General features: G+C 40.0%; 1 protein-coding gene across 4 annotated transcripts in view; it reads left to right on the top strand.

Moving 5' to 3' along the window:
• PTCH1 (patched 1) overlaps window positions 1-17,521 on the top strand; it is a 75,173-nt gene extending 57,652 nt beyond the window's left edge. For 2 of the 4 annotated variants that reach the window (XM_042787624.1, XM_042787622.1), the window contains exons 18-24: window positions 1,194-1,474; window positions 3,016-3,153; window positions 6,240-6,382; window positions 9,303-9,402; window positions 10,807-11,061; window positions 12,140-12,668; window positions 14,240-17,521. In XM_042787624.1, coding sequence (XP_042643558.1) covers window positions 1,194-1,474; window positions 3,016-3,153; window positions 6,240-6,382; window positions 9,303-9,402; window positions 10,807-11,061; window positions 12,140-12,667 — 1,445 coding nt within the window. In that variant the 3' untranslated portion in view covers window position 12,668; window positions 14,240-17,521. Of the gene's footprint in view, window positions 1-1,193; window positions 1,475-3,015; window positions 3,154-6,239; window positions 6,383-9,110; window positions 9,128-9,302; window positions 9,403-10,806; window positions 11,062-12,139; window positions 12,669-14,239 lie in introns of those variants that run through there. The other 2 variants (XM_042787623.1, XR_006164838.1) reach the window with 2 other exon arrangements.
• The last annotated feature ends 3,483 nt before the right edge of the window (window positions 17,522-21,004 follow it).

Genomic DNA, 21,004 nt, shown 5'->3' with positions numbered 1-21,004 from the left:
ACGGCATGAAATTCCTGCCTATGTCATTCTGAAATGTCATCGCTAAGATTGTGTCAAATTTATCCTCAGTTCTTAACACCTAATGGATTTTTATCAATTAAGCTCATATGCTAAGCTACCAACGCTGATACGGTACCAGAGCTACTTAGGTAGCGGCGCAGTCCCATTCCATGCCATTCACTGTTTTTCTGAGCACCAATGCTAGTTCGCATTGATTTGCCTCAGTTTTCAGTTTATTGGGCAGATTGCTAGTTGGACACCAGTGGGGAAGGGGAGAGGGCATTACTGGGGAGGACTGGTGCACTTGGAAATGTGGTTGGGTAACCAGCTAGCTATGCTTCAGTGTATCCGAACCCTAGAGCTTTGTGGCAGTCAGCCAAGTCATGTCTTAATGAAAATTTATAGTTGAGATTATAATAGGGCAAATCATGTTTAGCAAGTCAACTGAATGACCCTGCAGGGTCTGGAACACACAACGGCAGTAACAAAATGCTTGTTGTGCAAGCTTTTTTTTTTTTTCTTGTCATACAGTACTTAGCATTACGCTCAAAAAGAAGTATGGAGAGTGTTGGTTTGTCACATAAAGATAAAAAGTTACGTATTTCCTCAGTAAACCATTACTTATATATTGGGATTTTTCACTTTTGCATCAGTAACAGAACATGGATTTCTGAATCTGATTTTCAAAATATTCAGTGGAAATCTTAAAAACCAATCAGCCTGGTTAAGCATAATTTTTCTCTAGTTTTTCTGTCAGTGGACCTAAATTAATCTCAGGGAAATGACGGAGCTGCACTTGCACAAAAGAAGAGCATTTGGGTCAAATGTTTAAGACAATGTAATCTTCTACCTTATATTGCAGTTAGGGACTTTTGGTCAGGTATTCAGTAAGAACCACTATAACACTCATGCGGATTAAATATATGTATTAAAATAGATCTGTTAAACTGTGGACTTGATGTAGACTGTGTTCATCCCATTACACTTCATGATAAAATATAGTAATCTCCTGTACTGCTTCAGCTTTCAATTTATCGGAGAGTTTTAAAGATGTGACTTGTTCCAAAGAAGTAAAATTTAAATTCAACACCTTTAAGCACTTTGTGGAGAACGAAGTGTTTTGTTGATAGTGTTCTCGCTGTGTATCTTCTTCCTTCCAAACACACATTTTAACACTGCTGTCCTTTTCCTAGTTCCAGCAGCTGAGCCCATAGAATATGCTCAGTTTCCCTTCTACCTCAACGGATTGCGTGAAACTTCTGACTTTGTGGAGGCTATCGAGAAAGTGAGAGCTATCTGTAGTAACTACACCAGCCTGGGGATTGCCAGCTACCCAAATGGTTACCCATTTCTGTTTTGGGAGCAGTACATTGGTCTTCGTCACTGGCTCCTCTTATCCATTAGCGTGGTTTTGGCTTGCACGTTTCTGGTGTGTGCCCTCTTCCTCCTAAACCCCTGGACGGCTGGGATCATTGTAAGTTTATTATAAGGGTCTTTGTTGAAGTCAAATTCCTTTCAGCATAGCTCTTGCTGTAGTCGGGAAGGTTTTGTTTATGTCTGGGCCTCTGGTGGAGTATGTATATTGCATCATTCATTATATATTTATTCAACTTGAGGGGGTAGGGTTCACGCTAAAGGTACAAACCTTAATAACCTTAATCCTTTGGCCACCTTTTTTGCAGCTTTAAAGGTTTCTTAGAAAGGTACATAAACTTTTACCCTTGCTCAGATGCATGCTCACATGAGAAATAAAGACACAGAGGAAAATTAAGAACTTTATTAAACATTAAAATTATTTCTACTTAATTATTCCTTCTCCCATTTTATCAGACATAGTTATTTTTCGAGGCAATTTCTTGTGAATAGCTTGCCCGTAAATTTTCCCACTGATTTCTGAATGCAGTCTTTCTGGAAAAACTGAAATGGTTAGGTTATACACTACATGCTGTGGAAAGAGTGTAACTGAGCTATTGAGGAGAAAGAGCCATAAAATTATAAACTGAAGAGAATACTCCTCCATGCTTTCTGCGAGGCACCATAAGCCTCTCAGTAAACATTCAAGTTAAATTGAATGATGATGTTCCTATGTTTAAATTCCATAAACTATCGTATGGTTTATAAAATGCCAGAAGTAGAAAAGTGTAAAACAGTTACTAGCTTTTGTAATATACGTTTATACGACAGGTATGTTAAAAGGTAAATGTTTAGTCTAGAATATTTTTCATAGCACTTAATCAAGCAATTTATGTTATTACTCTTGATTCATTAGCTTATAAAATCATTTATTGTAGTGCATACTTTTTTCCCTTGGATAAGACGTTTATTTTCAGAGTCCACCATTGCTTTTATAAGTATGTCTATCTTTTTTTCCTGCTTGGCTTTAGCAACTTTTAAAGTTCGTACTACAGATTTCCTCCCCTCGCTTTTCCTCAGTTTTTTTTACAAGGTAGATGAAAGAAAAATAAAAGCTTTCCCTTAGATTTAACTGTTCGCTTTGTCCGTGTCAATCCCTCCAAGTATCTTAAAAGCTCAAAGCCCCTCTGTAACCTGAGACTCATCAGCTGATTATGGCATTCACTTTCTTCTGGGCTTTAAACCTGCTCATATGTCATCCTCACTTATATTTGCAGTCCTACAAAAAGAATTCCACTACAGGTAGTTAAAAGTTACTTTTTCTAGGATTGTCCAGGAAACAGGTGAAAAAGAGAAAATGTATGGGGGTGGGGAGGGGTGTCCATGATAAGAAAGAATGAATTGTTTTTCAGATCATTGATAAATTGTAACCAATACAAAATTCATGCTTGGTCTGCTAACTCTTTCTCAGGAGTGTAATTTAAACTGGCTTCTTAGCAAGTCATTGCCATTGAGCGCAACAAAACAAGGAAAAGCAGCCAGTCTTTGGGAATGTTTGGCTTCGAGGAGTATGTTTTCAAGTCACCATGTTGTTTTAAAATATCTTTCTCTTCATTTGTCTGGAGTATAAGAAGTTACTAACAGCTGTTTGAAATCATCTAGGTGGTGGTGCTGGCTCTGATGACTGTGGAGCTGTTTGGCATGATGGGTCTAATTGGAATAAAACTCAGTGCAGTGCCTGTGGTTATCCTGATTGCTTCTGTTGGCATTGGTGTGGAATTCACTGTTCACGTTGCTTTGGTACGTAAAATCAGGAAGCATTTACAAAATGTTTTAAAGTAAAATGGTGGCAACATGGGATCACAAATCAGTGACATGATTCTTAGAAGGAAATTGGTCACAAATAGTTTTGTGTGCCATTTGATTTGTCTTGGTAGAGAGGAGTTGATTGTGATGAGGTAGTTCGTAACTATTGAGTCCGTCTCTCAGGAGATAAGAGGGGATACATTACCTGTGATAATTAGTTGTCTGAATGATGCAAATATATAGACAAAGCAGAGCTCTTAATGCACCATACTGCAGTCCAGTCCAGACTCTGCTGGTTCTTGTCTGCAGCCTCACTGTTGCCTCAGTGCTCTCTGGCTGTTTGTTTCGTCTTCCGTCTAGATTCTCTATCTTGTGGAAGAGCAGCCTTTAAAGGAGATCTTCAAAACCACATATAGTGTCATTTGATCTCTCTGGACCACTGAAATTTGAACGTATTTGGATTCATTTTTCACTTGAAATATTTGCACCTTCTTTTCAGAACCCATCAGCTGATAATAATGGGCACAAAACATGCAGTCTGTAGGAAAGTCCTACAGTCTTAATGTAATGAGGAGGAGCAGAGAGGGGAAAAATGTATGTCTTATATGAAGTATGTCTTATATGAAGATTTTCAACGTTGTCAAGATTGAGTGTCCAAATCTTGAGTGCACCTGCTCACTCAGCTTAGTCAACCTGATGTGCAAAAATGCATAGAAATGACAAGTGCACTTGCAAGGGGGCAGTTTTGCTTGTTCAAGATATGCAGAACTCCTCTTGCTTTATTTGGTGAGGAAGAATAAAGGGATTTTTTTCTGTGTTCACGGTTGACAATGTCAGCACTGATTTCCAAAATTTTGCACACTCAGCATAAGTCATCTTCCTATAAGGGTGTTCTAATTGATATTTCAGAATAGTTCAAGAACGTCATTGGCTTCATGGATTTGAATTTTACTGTATTAAAAAGTAGGAAAGGACGAGTGATCAATGTAATTCCAGGGAGGAGGTGCTTGTAATCTACTGTAATCTCTAATATATTAGTACTGTAGCAATCAGAAAAGAAGTGAGGGGTGGGGGCTGGAAAGTGTTGGTGACATCAGATGGGAATGCAATGGGCCTTTTAAACTCAAAAGGAGGACTAGTAGACTGCTGAGAGGATCTGGTGACAGTGAAAAAGGGAGGAGGACTAACAAGGATCTTAGCACACTGGAGATGGCCAAAAACTCAGAACACATAGGTGAGGTACGGAGTTGGGGCACATAAAGTGGCAGGATAGAAAGAATAATTTAAAGAAAAATCATAGGGGAAGTAGGGTAAGGTTAAAGAGGAGCAACTGGTTCCCTGAAATGGTGGCATCTTTTTTTACCCCTCCTGCTATGAATAGTTAGGCTTTTGGAGGTGCACCTGTCTGCTGGGACCTGCAGTAGTTTGGGAACTGTTAGAAACTAATGGTGTCAAGAGGAAGAAAGAAGTGACAGATTCTTAGATTTGAAGATTTAAAACATCAAAACTGTAATAAAAAAGGACAAAACATTTGTTTCTAAGAAGAAACAACTTATTTGGGAAGAAACTAATATAATTTACAGGACTTTATTATATATAAAGTCACCTGTGACTGAAGGTAGTACCAAGCAAAGTGAAAATTGCATTTTTTTTTTTTCACATTGACTCTGGAATCAAAAATTTCCAAACATAGGCTTTACATAAAAGAATGCCTAGTAGACCTCAGATGATAGCAGTCCTGACCTCACAGAACTTCCTGCATATAAACAGTGAAACCAGTACTGGATAAACAAAAAAGGCAATGCTGGAACTGTTGTTACAGAACTTGTTTAAGAGTGATTCACTGTCTACTTGTGGCTCAGTTCTCTGCTATAGCTTGTGAATTGTGACCTCATTTTTTAATTCTGCAAATAAATTCTGAATCAAGAGTAGACTCTTGTATTATGCATCCTTTAATTACACACATACACATATGTTTATATAACTTGTTAATATGTTTGTGGATCAGACCCATAGCTTCCATTCATGTGAGTTGTCTCACTGACAGCTGCCCTTACTCTGAGTGGGATTCTTTATCCACTTATGTATATGTGAATTTTAAATGTCCTGGATACCTTAATTTTACACAGACCACTTTTAATCCAATACTAAAGTTTAATAATACATGGTTTGGCTATCTATGGAAGGGAGCCTTGGGGATCTCACTCCACATGTACCCATTTTTGGTCTGCTTGTCCCACCAAATAACTTTTTAATGTGTTGACTGATTTCACCCCAAATTTGTTAGACAAGTGAAAAGAGGCCACTAGAGAAGAGAGACTTAGATTTCAAGACCAAGAAGAAGATAGCTGCTTGAGCTGGTATCTTAACAGGGAGTAGAGAATTTGCTGAAGAGAGAGCCCTTATAAATCACAGGAATAACATCAGCCTGGTTATTGTCTTCTTAAACCGTTAAGTCATACACAGAGAAGACAAATTCATATGAAACGACAGCATTTGAGTGTCCCTGATACAGCTTGTTCACGAAGGAGTTGGAGGGAGAAGGACATTTCACTAGTCATACTGTTGCTCAGTCACTACCATGTTCAGTGCTATTCCCAAGGTTGTTTTGTATGTATAGGCCTGCTAGCTTTGAAGTAGTAGAAGTTGCAAAAAACACTTATTTTCAGTGAGATAGAAGTGTTAAAAAAAGTCATCGAAGGCATGGCCCCATCAGGGTGAGAGAAGTACCCCTGTAATTTTGACACCTGCAGTGTTTTCACCATTAAGTGAATTCTTTGCAGGTGGAAAGAAGCAGAGATGGGGTCAAAAGCCTACTGATGCAAGCAGGCATTGTTTCCATGATTATTGCTACAGTCTGACTCTGTAATCTGTGCATACTTAGGTCGTGTGGCTGCAGCAGCAGCTATGTGGTATGACTGCAGAATCAGGCCCTCTCGTGAAGGTTAGCCAGCTGTAGAGATACTTTCATGAACCATAGTTTGAAGTAATGAACTGGTGAAAAGCTGTGCGTGCTATGGAGAGGCTGTTTGGAAGGTTGTATGCATCTGTCTAATTGAATGGATTTCATTGTTTTACAGGCATTTTTAACTGCCATAGGAGACAGGAACCGTAGAGCTGTCCTTGCATTGGAACACATGTTTGCACCAGTGCTGGATGGGGCTGTGTCCACTCTGCTTGGAGTGTTAATGCTTGCAGGATCAGAGTTTGATTTTATTGTCAGGTAAAGCATTTGTGTGTGTCTTGGCTTTTTTTTTAAATAAAAATAAGCATGCTTTTAATTTTTAGTCACTTAAGCATATCTGTCATTTTATTACTATGCATGGTGTGTCGAGCATGCTTACGTCATGGTCCTGCTTTCCCTCTGTTTTATTAACTCCTTGTTACATGCTAGACACGGTAGTGTTTCCACTGCTGGTATTAAAATCTGTTCCAGGAAAATCTGACACCCAGCATGAAAGAACACAAAAATGTCCCCCCTTTAGCAAATTTTGCTAATTCTGGGTTTGAGTCAGAGCATTTAGTATTGTCCCATATTAGCTGGGTTTGACAGTTAACCTTTAGGTCCTCCAGACGTCTTTTATGTACGACAGTTTGCATGCAAAGGACACATGAACCTACAAACATGCTGCAACTGTGCTGCAAGTGGGTCTCTCCGGGCCTTCTCCTGCTATCATTATGTGAGCTTTACAGTGATGTATAACAGGGAGAGGAAAAAAAGCCCTGTCTAGGAGCTGGGGAACCATAAGTATGAACACAGAACTTCATATTAAAATTTTGTAAAGCAAAGCCTGAAGGCCCTTCTGTTTAGAACTCCAGGCAGACTGTTTCTTGTGAATTTAATTAAGAATGTGAATTCGTCAAGTATGAGAGGAAAGCAAGTTTTTCACTGAGGGGAATTTGAGAAGTGCAATGAAACAGATCCTATTCTATTCCACACAACCTGTGGAGCTCTGCAAAATGGCTAATCTCAGAAGTAACACAGGTTCTTTGTGGCAAACTACAGCACAAAAAAAAAATAATCCAAGCCCTAAAATGGAACTGAGGTACAACTGAGCCAAATAAAAATGCTCTGAAAGGTGATTTCACTACTTAGGTAATCTGGATAGATGACTAGGTTTAGCTGACATCCATTTGACAGCAAGAACAACAAAATGTCAGAGGCAGGAACTAGGAGAATGGCTGCTAAATCTCATCAAGATTTTTTGTTTATGTATGTAAGAGATTTGAAAAAAGCAGGCAATTTGCAGTTAGACCTCATGAAACCTGCGTATTATTACTATGCAGATATTGCATGTGTTGAAATGGAATTTGTATTTTTTTCCAAAGTCATTATTTTTTACTTTATTGATATTGAAGAAATAAGGTAGAATTATTCTTTTAGGGCCTGATTTTGTAACTCACACATTTAACCTAAATTTACAAGGATACATTTAGCATGCTACTTTCCTACTTAACAGACTAGATTTTGGCAAGCACATTTTTGTGTCATAGCAAATGGAAGATTGTAGCAACCCTTCACACCAAATTTGGATTGGATGTTCTCTCAGTTTATAAAATGAGCTTTTCAACTTTTCAACTTACGTTATTTTACTTTTTTGGGCCATCAGTTTCTCATTTTCTATCACAATCTGACTTCAGTTTGCCTTGCTTAAAAAATAAAATAAAATAAACTATGAGAGCCTGAGCATTGTTCTAGTGGGCGAAGAAGATCCCAAACTTCCGGAAAGCGATAGATTAGTCCAACAGTGTGGAAGATTAAGTAAATTAAGAGACATTGTATACACCAAGTGGTCAGAGCTATAATCCTCCTGTTTATCCTAGCATTAGATGGATGAGATGCAAATGTTTTTAATGCCTGTTGTTGATGTCTGTCCCGGTATAAAGTTCTGGTGGTTTATGTTAGTAAAGTAGATTGGCTTGCTGCTTATTGCTAATGCAGATCAGAAATTCCCAAGTGTTTATAATAGCATGGTATTTGTAGTTTTACTGAAGACTGATCTATTTGATCAGATGTGGAAACAGGGAAGCAGTTAAGTTTGTTGCCAGATAGACAGTGTAATCAGCAGACCCATTAATAGCAAACTTTCCCCTCCGTTCTTCTCCTTTGCCTTCTCCTCCAGGAATTTACCAAGACCGAATCCTTGAAATCCTTAGTTACAACACAGCCTTAAGTTTAGCCTGAGCCCCAGCTGTGCCGAATACCAACTAGCAAGGCTTTCCTTTTACTGACAGGTTTACCTTGGTATTCATGAAGGATCCCAGACCTTAGCCCTCAGTGGTGGGAAAGGACAACCACTTGTGCACTTTCCTCTTCTTCCATAGTACTTCAGCCTTTATGTTTGAATTGGCTGACGCAAAACAAGAGTATTCAGAGATGCTAAATTGTTCAACAAAAGATTAGCCTGCAATGCAGCTCTGCCATTGTGGAGTGCTCTTACTCAGTACAATGCTGAAGCTTACTATAGAATGGGCAGCATTTTCTTTGCAGAAAGCGGGTTCCTGTGTTGTAAAAAGGTTGCAATTCGAGCTATTTGGTAAAAGTGGAACTCACAGAGTTCTAGGCGGAAAGTTGTGATTAATGAACAGCAAGGGAAACCCTTACCTGATACACTGGAGATTTAATTAGAGATTCTGCTGTAAGATGCAGAAGCATTTCACAGTGGATTAGCTGCTGGGAGAAGAGGGCTTCTTTTCCTTCTAGGCTAAATTGTTTAAATTCTACACCCTTCACTTCATTTGTTTGCTTCTGCTGGGTTTTCACTAATGGGGGCCCCTTTTCATTGTATTTGTGCTTTCAATCCATTCAGCTATTCACTGCACATGCCATATTTTTGTGTTTGTGTAACACATTCATAAATAACATTACATGCTTCCAGATTCTGGGAAATTAACAAATGTAATTTTTTTTCTTTCTTTTATCAACTAACACTTTGGGTTGTGGAATGTAGCTTCTCTAATTCAAAAGGTAAAAAACCCCTATATCTATATATAGAAAGTGATATAATTGCTTAGTACAATGTTAGTAATATCTTAGATTTAATTTAGTATATGTGTTAACATATGTAGAAGTAATTTATAATTCCTTATTTCTAAGAGTATGTGGCTGTTGTGTCCTCCAAACCCCTTAAACCCTACTTCAGGTATTTCTTTGCTGTTTTGGCAATCTTAACCATTCTGGGAGTTCTCAATGGATTGGTGCTGCTTCCTGTTCTTCTTTCATTCTTTGGACCATACCCTGAGGTCAGTAAAATTAATGGTGAACAGAAGAAATAATACTATGCCTGCCCCCCAGATCATCCCCCCCCACACCTTTTTAGAAATTCTTTATTTTTAAATTCTCTTGGATTTTTTAGTTTCTAAGTTTCTTGTTCTAGGTTGTTGGTTTTTTTTTTGTTTTTTTTTTTTTTTTGTTAAAAGTGCTGTTTGTTATTTAGTTGATATTCTTCTACTTACATTTTTAAAGTTTTTTTTAATAAGTATTGTTTCAGAGGCTGTAGTCGGTGAACTTGATACAAGTGTAGGATTGTGCTTTTAAAAGCATAATGTGATACACAAAGTAGTTTGTAAAATAAGGTTTTTCCCCAGTATTTTGCAAAAGACAGTTCGTTTTGTACACATACCTTCTTCTTTCCTACCTCACTGCCTGTGTTGCTCTCCTCAAAATATTTAACTGAGCAGACCACCAGGAAGGCCTGTGTGGACCAACATACACCAGTGGTGGTCCACAGACCACACCTTGATACCCATGGCCAGCCTGCCAGAAGGTCCCCCCTCTCCAGTCACTCCTCTCTGTGGTATACTCTTGGCTGAAGCAACATTTTTGATGGGTGGGAGGCATCACTTCGATTTTGAAGACTTCACAGTATAAAGCCCAAGTCCAGCAAAAAAGGATTCCTGGATACTGAATTTGTATTTGGTTGTTGGTTATTCATTACCTGCTCTACAGTTCACACAATTACTGTGTTACATAGCACTGTCTTTGTCACATACTGGTAGAATCAGTGTGCTATGCTTCACATGTCTGTATGTATGTGCGCGTACAAGAATAAAGCACAAGGTATGTATACAGCACTAGTAATATTTCAGAAGTATTTATTTTTTTTAATATTAGTAAATCAGTTCCAACAGCAGCGTGTAATCTTTTCTATTCCTAACAGTATACATGACCTGTACCTTACTTAAGCGGTATATATGTGCATGTGTTACTACCACATATGTTGCTATTGTATGTGTGTCCATCTCTCTTTGCAGACAGACACTGAACCATACTGTGCATACACATTTGATGTGATTTTATTAAATCACTTTTAATGTATGCTGAAGCGGGGAGGGAACTCCACGTATTATTTTTATTTATAAGTGCAAGTGCATGCACACACACACACACACACATATGCACCCCCTGAGACAATGATACACAGGAGAATCTGTGTAATCCTGTTTATGTACATACCCATAGATGGAGATGATGTCTTTTTCTTCCATTATTTTTTTTTCAGTTCAGTGTAAGTGTTCACCATAAAGCTAGTGCTAAGGTTCTCGTGGGATGGGGGGCTGTATTTGACAGAAGAACATTTGTGTCAAGCATTAATGATGAAAAGGGTAATACTAACCGAATGTTACGGAATGCATTGTCATTATCAGGTTTCTCCAGCCAATGGACGAAACAGATTGCCCACACCATCTCCTGAGCCGCCCCCCAGCATCGTGAGGTTTGCATTGCCACCTGGGCACACAAATAATGGGTCAGATTCCTCTGATTCAGAGTACAGCTCTCAAACCACAGTGTCTGGCATCAGTGAAGAGCTTCATCAGTATGAGGCCACCCAAGTTCCTGGGGCACCAGTCCATCAAGTAATAGTGGAAGCCACCGAGAATCCTGTCTTTGCAAGATCCACTGTAAGTAGCTCACTTATTGACTGTCAGGAGGGCAAGAATAATGTTGGGGGGTTTATTTATTTATTTAAATACATTTTTTTGTGGAAAGCTCTTTCATATTTCTGGCTGATTATGCTTTGTGAATTTGTGCCAAAACTCGTAAGCAGGGAGTGAAGGCTTTCCTCATCCTTTCCTTTAGAAACAAGTTGGGGGTAAAATGTTGGTATGAAAGCAGAGGTCTTTGGCCCATGTAATTGCTGTTACATCGTCTTGGCACCAGCCACAAGAGAGAGCTCTCAGTCTGTTTGATGACTGCTTTCAGGGAGAGAACGGGGAGAGATTAAATGTCCAGACCTCTTCCACACAGCTCCTCGTGGATCACCATCTCATATACCTCTCTCTAACAACACGTTTTGGGGACAAAGATTCATAGAGCCAGAAGGAAACAGTTTCAGGGTTGTACCAAATCTTGGGCCTGTTGCATCTTGCTACTGGGTTTGCATGACTGCAATTTCAAAGGAGAGTGAAAAAGCTCTGTCTCCTACCCCTGCTGATGCTGCATGCTGAGCTGCAATGCGGATCTGTTTTTGTTCAGCAGAGGCCTAGAAATAGGTACAAGCACAGCCACATTTGAAGTTGGTCACGGTTTATTGACTGATGTGGCCGCTGCGCTTCACGCTTTTTACAGAAATCAGAAAACAGATTTCTACAGTCTATACAAACTACCCTCCTAACATCCTGTGTATGTACCCTGCATGGAATAGAGCCTTTTCCAAATGCCTACAATTCTGCTTGTTGAATGAGTTAAGATCAAGTGCTTGTCACCCATCCCTTTGAAGAGAAGGACCAGTATGTAGGAAGCTTACAATAATGTTTTCACTGTCGTCCTGTGTTTTTTTTCCAAAGGTATGCTTTCTAGGTTTTAATAACTTCAGACAAAAGCTATCTGGAAGAATCAACATCAGAGTCCAGAACATTACCTTTGTAGCGTTAGAGCTGGGCCAGCATTATTATAACTGTTGTCAGCATAAAATACAAGCGAGCGTAGTATTTTTTTGCCTCACCTTGTCCAAGGCATAACTGCACATGTGTCTTTCAGGTGGTTCAGCCAGAGGCAAGGCATCAGTCGAGTCCCCGATTACAGTCGAATCCAGAGTCCGGCGTGCCGCAGGCGTGGCGTCAGGGCAGGCAGCCCAAACGGGAAGCGAGGGAAGGGCTGCGACCACCTCCTTACCGCCCTCGCAGGGATGCTTTTGAAATTTCTACTGAAGGGCATTCAGGACCTAGCAATAGGGATCGCTTGGGCCACAGGGCTCATTCTCATAACGTGAGAAGCCCGGCGTCCGGTGCGGTGGGTGCCGCGGGGCCAGCGTACTGCCAGCCCATCACTACTGTGACTGCCTCAGCTTCAGTGACTGTTGCTGTCCACCCTGCGGTGCATAGCCATAGCGCTCGGGGAGGGAGCTTTCCGTCCTACGAGGGATACCATGAAGCTGACCACGGGCCATTTGAGGACCCCCATGTGCCTTTTAACGTGCGGTGTGAAAGAAGAAATTCTAAAGTAGAAGTTATAGAACTGCAAGATGTTGAATGTGAGGAAAGGATACCTGGCAACAGCTCACAGTAAGGTAGGTCCGTCTCCTGTAGCTGCAAGCTTTGCCTGTGTCAGGCAACGGTGTGATCAAAAGAAAGGGGAAAAGTAAAATCTCTCTGAGGTACTTTGCCTTCAGGTAGGTTTACTTACTGGTCCCTGATCTTCTTAAATCTGCTGACCATGAATATAGCACATTTTGCACTAGAAATCAGATTGAGTAGGACAGTACTTTCCAACACTGAGAAGCTATAGTGGGTTTAGACATGAACTGCTTTCAGGAGTGCTGGAAAGTGGCAGGTACATCATACAGTCCCAGCTTGCCAGATGAGGAAAATGAAGCAGAGGTGTTGTGTAATGTCTTTGTGCAATGACATTGCCTAGGAGAGTATAAAATTGCCAGCGAATTTTAAGAGTTGTCTTCTCTTGAATAAAACTCGGTGAAAGAATCTGAAGTCTGTAGTAAGGACTGAAACCCTCTGGAAGATGGGCTGAGTGAGGAGTGGGCAGTCCCAACCATGCCTGGTGCAGTGCTGTGCAGTGGGGTGTCCCCTGCGCTTTGGGGGGCAGTCAGAGACCCACCCAGTGAACTCAACACACTGGGGGAGTCCTTGGGCCAGTCTCTCCCTTGTCTGGGGCAGCTGCAGTGGCTGTTGCAGGCCTGCGTAGGGTGGAGCTGGGCATTTAATGTGTTCCTGGGAAATAACAGATACACCCAAGAACTTGTGAGACTTGATATTTAAATCATTGTCTGTCTTTAGGCTGGCAAGAGAAGGTTACAGGAAACCGTGCTGTTTAGAACAGACATGATATTTGAGTAGATTTTTTCTTGAAAATTTTCCGTGAAATCAGGAATACTTTGAAGGGAAGAAACCAAATGAGTTTTTGGGGCTTGTGCCTGAAAAAACATTTCTCACTATTTAACTCTTTTTTTTTTTTTCTTTTGAGAGATGGAGGAAGTGTTAAAATAGTTACTTTACTGTGGGTCCCTGTTTTCTCTTTGCATTTCAGAGCTTTTCAGTGACAGACACTAATTTGACCAGAGCAAGCCATTTTATTTTGGTTGTAGAACTATTGTACGTGTAAGTGCATGTGTGTGCACACGCATGTGGAGATTTTTGATGGAAATTTTTTGATGACTCAAAAAAAAAATCACCTTCTGGTTTATAAAATGCCTCTCCAGACGTCTCAAAAGTTCAAATAGTCATGAATGCCTTGAGCCTCACAGCCTAGAAATACGGCAAGTAATAGTATCCTCAGAATAAGGAAATACTTGGGCTCAGCTTTTTCAAGGCGGACTGCACAGTAATACAAGATTCTAAACTGTGTGCAGCATTTGATGTACCATATTTCTCCTTGAGGTGTTCTTTGGTTTTGACTGAATTTGTCCCAGGTAGCTAAAGCTCGGAACTTAGAAATTAAAGCATCTGCATTTTTTTAATAGGCATCAGTATTTACTGGGAAATTCATGACGAAGATGCAAGCGGAGCCCACATTTCCTGGCTGCTAACTGTAACCACAAGAATAATGAAATCAGTTTTGGATTAGCTTGATTTGCTTGTTTTTCTTTAATGAATATTTGTTTTTCTTATCTCTTTACTTGTAAAGGGTAGTAACTGAAGCAAAGAAGAGGCCAAAGATGAAAAACTGTATTTCCAGAACTGCTTGAAGAGAAGAACTTCTTGAAGTTGTAGAAAAGGACATGCTGCATCAGGACAACAGTTCACTGTTACTGTAACCTATTGTATTATTTTGTTAAATATTTCTTTAAGTATTTAAAAGATGTACACATATGTAATATACAAAAGAACAATGTAAAGTAGTATAATCTGGAGTCATTTGCCTCTGGGCAATCGAATGGGGACAATATTGTGTGCGCTTTGTACTTTTTGTACATTGATCTCTGTGCCACAACTAACCTTAATCTAGTTCTAAATTTCAGCATAAGTTGCTGCTGCTTAAATATTGTATAATTTACTTGTATAATTCTATGCAAATATTGCTTATGTAATAGGGGTTTTTTTAAAAGGTACATGTCTGTTTAAAATATTTTAAATTTGCGTATCACAACCCTGTGGTAGTATGAAATGTTACTGTTAACTTTCAAACACGCTATGCGTGGTAATTTTTAAAATAAGCAGATATGAAGAAAATCAAGTTAATCTGGGAGGCTTAAATAGATTTAGCTACGTGCAGGTTTTGTTTTGCTGTGTGTATCCATGTGTGCATCTGGAAGTGTGCATGCTTTTGTGTGTATGTTCCTGGTGTACTGTAGTTTCTCTTTTACTGTATGGTAACACTTAGTGGGCTTATAAACCCACTGATGCTGATGTGAGTCTGGCTTTCCCTGTTAGTAGGCACTAATGAAAACTGGTTGGTGTTTACCAACATATACCGTAGATTGCCATCATCAAAGGCCCAACTAAAGTAGAATTAAAGACAGGGAGTCGAGGTTTGGGGTTGTGGTTCAGTTTCCCACACTCCTGATGACTTGGTTCACATGACTTTGGTCAAGTCAATAACTGCCCCATGCCTCAGTTTCTCATTCTGTAAAATGGGTATAATTACACTTTCCTACCTCCCAGGAATGTTGTTAGGCTTAATTACTGTTAGTGTAGTGCTTTGATTTTTTTTGGTTGTTTTTTTGTTTTGTTTTTTTTTTTTTTTTGCAAAAGGTGCCAGGTAAGTGCAAACACTATAACCATTATTATTTTTTCACTTCCAAAGGTGCTGGATATTGAGAGGTGCTGGTGGTTATAGAAATTCAATGAGCATATGCCTTATTTTGATATTGATACTGTTAACTATGAGTGGCATTAGAAGGTGGAAAATTGAGTTGTTTGATGGTGAGCCACAGCTCAGCTGTGTCCTTACAGCTTTGAAAGCAGTATCTTTGGTCACCTTATTTTCATGGCAGGAAGGAAGTTAATAGTAAGTGATAAAAGTCAAATGGAAGGATAAAAAAAAAAAAAATCTGTTTTCACTTTTTAAATATAAATGGCTTTCTGATGGGTCCAGGATTGTAATGACACATAAGGCCTGTAATGAGACATAAGGCCTGGGGTGTTCTTTCCTCTATTGTTTGTGTTTTCGCATGCTGCATTGGCACTTTTAATTAAAACAGCTAAACTGGGATCTCTTTGCGAAACTAATTTAGCTTTTTGTATTACTATTTTTAAACTAAAGGGGATTGCTGCAGGTGAAGGGTCTGAAAAAAACACTACTACAATCTGTGTTCCCATTGAAAACAAACCCTAAGAATGGAGAACCTTCATTTTAAATAATAGAACAACAGTTTTCATTATCTCTGTTTTCCTCTTTCTTCATCTTTTTTTTTTCTGCCCTTCTCCAAGCTGTTTTTTTAGAGCAGGTAGATGTTTATTTGAGTATTCAGAGCCAAACAAACATAACCATTGTTCAGTTTCTAAACACAGCAGTGGTGGGGATTTTCTTTAAGTATGATATCTGAACAGCAGTGGCCAATTCTTTGGTGGGAAAGTGTTTTTCTCCAGTGGCTTCAGGGAGTCTATCTTTGCCCACAGACCTTGCCAGCATAACGAATGGGGATAATTAAAATGCACAAATTTCCATGTCTTTTTTGCTCACTTGAAAACACTTTGATATGAGGCACTTGTTTACAGATCTCCAATGTGAACGCTCGAAGCGCAGGTGGTGAGAGCCCGGTGTCATTCCCGTGATACATAAGCTACTGTCTCGGTGCACATTAAGGGTTAATGTTGCAACTGCCTACTGGTCCAGTTCACTGTCTGACATGAAGACTCTTAATGACAAAAAGACGAGGGGCCCCGCTTCAGCACTAGCAGCATGGTGACCTCAGATCATACGAACTCCACGACAGAACCGTATGATACTAATTGGGAGCTGCCTTCAGCTGCCGAGCGTGTGCGCTCCCCTCCCAGAGGTCGGCAGGGCTCCCACTGACACCACCGCCCCGCGGGCCGCCTCGCTCCCTCCTTTTCCTGGGGAGGGAAGGGGGCCGGGGTGAGCCGCGGTGTCTGCCACCTTCCCCTGCCCAAGTCCTCCTGTGTGCTTGCGCCGGGGTGAGCTGTCTGCTGCTTCGTGCACAATGTAGACCTTCTTCTCCGGTAGTCACATTGGCAAGGGGAGAACTCAGTGGCTGGCAACATCTATCTTGTTTTGGTTTTGTTTTTTAACTTTTTTAATCATGGGTGATATTTATATTTTTGTATCATAAGAATGTTTTCTTACAGTATTTGTCATGCCAGTTTATAACAAACAAGATGCAGGGATTTTATTTCTATTGGAAACACTATTACAGCTATGTTTTTACTGTTTAATGGATTTTTATTTGTATAGAGTGCTTACTAATGTTAAATAGGAAAGAGTATATAACATTTACATTAAGGACTTGTCGTAGGTTTTAGTGTAAGGAGTTAAAAGGAAAAAAATATTCAGACTGGGTCTCATTGCCTGCCTGTTTTGGTAGGAGTGGGTTTGTGTCATTTCAGTTACAAAGATAAAATTATGCCATATAACTTATTTATATGAAAATTTATTTTTGTAGTGTACATAGTAGTCATCAAGTCTTTTGACAGAAGTATATTTTTAAAGAGTTTATATGTAATGATGATACCATTATGTTTTGGAACACTGCTGAGATATGATTACAGTGCACACTTTTCCTTGTAAACCCCCTGGCAGAAAATAAAGTGTTTAACAGTGTTAAGAGAGAAAGAGAGTGTGAATATTCATACAATTCTGAACTGTGTTTTAGTTATCATTTGTGATCTAGTGTGGTTCTCATTTTAAACTTTGATGGAAATTGTACAAACTCTCTAAATATTAATGTTCAAACACTGATAGAAATTCTAACATGAATAAAAAATATTATAACTTATTGGTTACGGATTTGGTTGTTTATAGAATGCTTCTTTACATACTAACAGTCAGCTGTGCAAGTACAACCATGCAATCATTCTGATTTGCAGCATGACTTGGGGATGTTTCAGTATTCGGGATGTTTGTGAGATTCAATTTGCCCATTTTGGAACAAGAGCTCATTCAAAAATCCTGTCTAAATTGTAACACACTGGTGCATGACTCTTGATTCTGTTACCCTTGTTATGTCTCAGGGGATGGGTTGAGGACTGGATTACACCTTTCTGTCTCACACTGAATGAAGCATTTTGTGTAGGCTTTGAACCCTTGGGTGAAGCAGTTTATGTACAGGTTATTTCTGCTTAGAAGTGGGATGAAATTCTTTGTCTCTTTCAGTTCTGTGGTTGCTCCCTAAATTGGATTAGAGAATCAATCTATTTTTCCCACTTTGTGGAACAAAAAATAAGTAAACATGGAGTTCTGAAAACCACAGCACTCCATAAGAAGGGAGACTCTTGGCAAAACTCCTTCCGGAAAGTGTCCCAGCGACTGCAAGCCAGGGTGCAGGTCCCTGCTGGGGAAGGAGAAGAGGCCACTGTGGGCAGCGGGGTGGGGGTTTGAAGTGGAAGCATATGTTTGAAGTCACCTGTATCATAAACATCGGTGTGGTCCTGTGCGAACATACTCTGCTGAGCATCCACCAAAGCGCCACAGATCCAGAAATCCTTTATCCTATAATGCTTAAGTGATTTTTTTTTTCATGAGTCTTGTAAATTTCTCACAAAGCCCATACACGTCTTGGAATAATTTATAATTTGGCCTCTACTTTTCACGGTCAGAGGAAATACAAATACAACTTTTTATTTCATAAAAATTTTTATCTGGAAGTTTAACCAGAAAAGAGAGAAGTATATTTCAATGACTTGAATTGCAAAACTCCTACACGTGTTGTTTTGCTACGCCAAATACTCTCTGTCAGATCCTCAGGACTAGCCTGACTGAGTCAGGTTGCAGACTGGGCCTTAGTGGTCTACAGCCCGTCAGAACAGTGGCCACGAAGTCTTGCATTAGCTCAACTCACTGACTGCCTTTTGTGTCCCAGCCATTCGTGAGAGCAGCTCCATTCACAGGACTGGAAACCATATGAATAAATCAATACATTCTGCCAGTCAGAACACAGGATTTGTCTTTAAAAATTCCATTTTGCATAGAAGATGGCTACTTCCCTTACGTGTCATGTTTAGATTTCTTCTAAGTGGCTCTTCTTGCTGTCAGTCTTATTAACTCCGGGTAAGACCTTAATCAGAAGACTTTTGTCAGAGATCGGCCCTATTCATTCAGACCTTAAGTAAACATATGGCCAAATTTTTGTTGGCATAATGCATGCATTTAACAGCTTCAGGAATGCTGCATGCTGCTAAACTACAGCAGCACTGATGTATGAACAGGTGTTTCATTTTTGTTAACTTTCACTCCCAATGAGCATCTGAGACACCGACTGCTTATATCTGAAAACCACCGTTGCCAAATGGTAATTACTTTTAATAGCTGCTGCAAGTAATGAGAACAATTACTACTTTCCTACTCCATTTAAGCATTCTTGTTCTTTTTGTTGCAGACATGTTGAACTGTACTCCTAGAACAGGATGCACACCAGGAAACTGCAGTACACAGCCCAAGCGCCTTAAAAAATACATGCCCAGTTTAACTTTACTTGGTTAGTTGCAGCTAATTAAACACAAAAATGAAGCATTACTGTTGCTTTGACAAAAAAAGTTTAACATATATCCCAGCATATTTGGCACTGTAGAAACCATTCTGCCCCTGTGGATACTTTGTAAGCAAAGAAAATCTCTGCCTCAGATTTCTGGTTGTCTGCAGTGGCATCCAGGCCACTTACCACCGTACAATAGCTTTTCTTAAAAACATTTCCACTCTCATTTTAACAGCTGTAACTGCACACGTCACTAGCATTTCTGCTGCCACAGCAGCTACACCTGCTGACCACTGATGTCAGGGGTAAGGCTGCAGTGGAGAAAATTGCATTTCCCTTGGGTCAGTGAACGTGCTCTAACTCAGCTTGCCCTAAGAAGCACCGAACATAAGGCAGCATGCATTTTAATTTGTTTTGCTAATCAGAGCATCCTCCCAGGCTCTTCTCCAGGCTTAATTCAAGCTGCCAGTTAGGAGTTGATGGATCATTGAGTCAGCTAATTTGAATTAGCACCTCATGTTTACACAGTGGAGATGAAACACACTTTTGCACAACGAATCCCCAAAAGTTGGGGCTTTCCTGTCTGGTCTTTCCACCCCTTCAGCTCAAACCTTTGCAGTGGGGCTGCCTTTGCAGCTGCCTACAGACACCACAGCCTTGTGAAACCATCTGGGGAAGGAGGCTGAAAGCCAGGGCACGCAGGAAGGGGGAGGGTTGGAAGCTGGTGGTTGGAAACTGCTTCCCAGGCAGGGAGGGCTCTGCCTCAGTTGGAGAGGAAGGGCTGGGAAGCAGGGGCCAGACTGCACTCACGGGTGAGTGAGTTTGGTGGGTTTCCCCATCTGTTGAGGGGAGAGACTACTGGCAGTGTTTGAAAAGTGATTTATGGCAGAAGTGAGAGACCCTAGGTGCTCTGGAAGAGGGAGAGCTCCACCATCTGATTTAGGAGACCCCAAAGGGTATTGCAAATGTATTTCAAAGACTAGGTAAAACTGCTTTTTCTGTTCCAGATTGTGTCCAGTTTAGCAACCCCATTTTTTTTTGTTCTGAAGTTTATGTTGGAGAATAGACTCGTAGGGAGGAATGTCTGGCTAGCCTTTTGAAAGAGAGGGAAAGGGAAAGGAGTTTAAAAAGATTAATTTGATAACAACAAAGGACTCAAAGTAGAAGAGTATTATTATGCTTCTTTTTTCCAATGTTTGTTACATTGACAAAGGGAAATCTTTCCTCTTTCTCTCCCTTGTGACAGATGTGTCTTGCCCAGAAGACAAGAGGTTGCACCTCTGGTCTGCCAGATTTTGGCAGGGCTTCTAAGTGGGGAACTTCCTCTAGGAGAGCCTCTCACCACAGAATGCTGCTCCTGCACTAAGGTGGCTTTACTGAATGTGTATATGATTCACTCTGTAAGTCACCAAACATGGGTGACAAATGACCTTTGAGATGGATGGATTTAAACTGATAATCTCGAGGTTAAAATGCTCATTTACCATTTCCTAGTTACCGAACACATAACCCATCTGTAATTACAGTTTATCTTGATGAGCCAAATGGGTTATTTCTTCTCATTAAACAAGGGACCAGACTATTTATTAGTTGTTAAGACTAACAAAGGTAAAAGATTTGAGTACCGTATTTCAGTAGAATAAATGGGCTAAATAGGAAACTCGCAACTTTAACCCCAAATAACGAGCATTTGGTGCAAGAGAACTCCAACTCTTTCTCACTTTATTGCTTCCCTATTATGCAATCATTTTAAATAGGGTATATATTTTAACTCAAGAACATTTACTTTTGTAGCTAAT

The sequence above is a fragment of the Tyto alba genome, unplaced genomic scaffold (assembly GCF_018691265.1).
Source record: "Tyto alba isolate M040663 unplaced genomic scaffold, T.alba_DEE_v4.0 Super-Scaffold_13, whole genome shotgun sequence".
NCBI lineage: Eukaryota > Metazoa > Chordata > Aves > Strigiformes > Tytonidae > Tyto > Tyto alba.
Note: the sequence above shows the minus strand (reverse complement) of the source record. Positions and strands in the feature narration are given on the sequence as shown.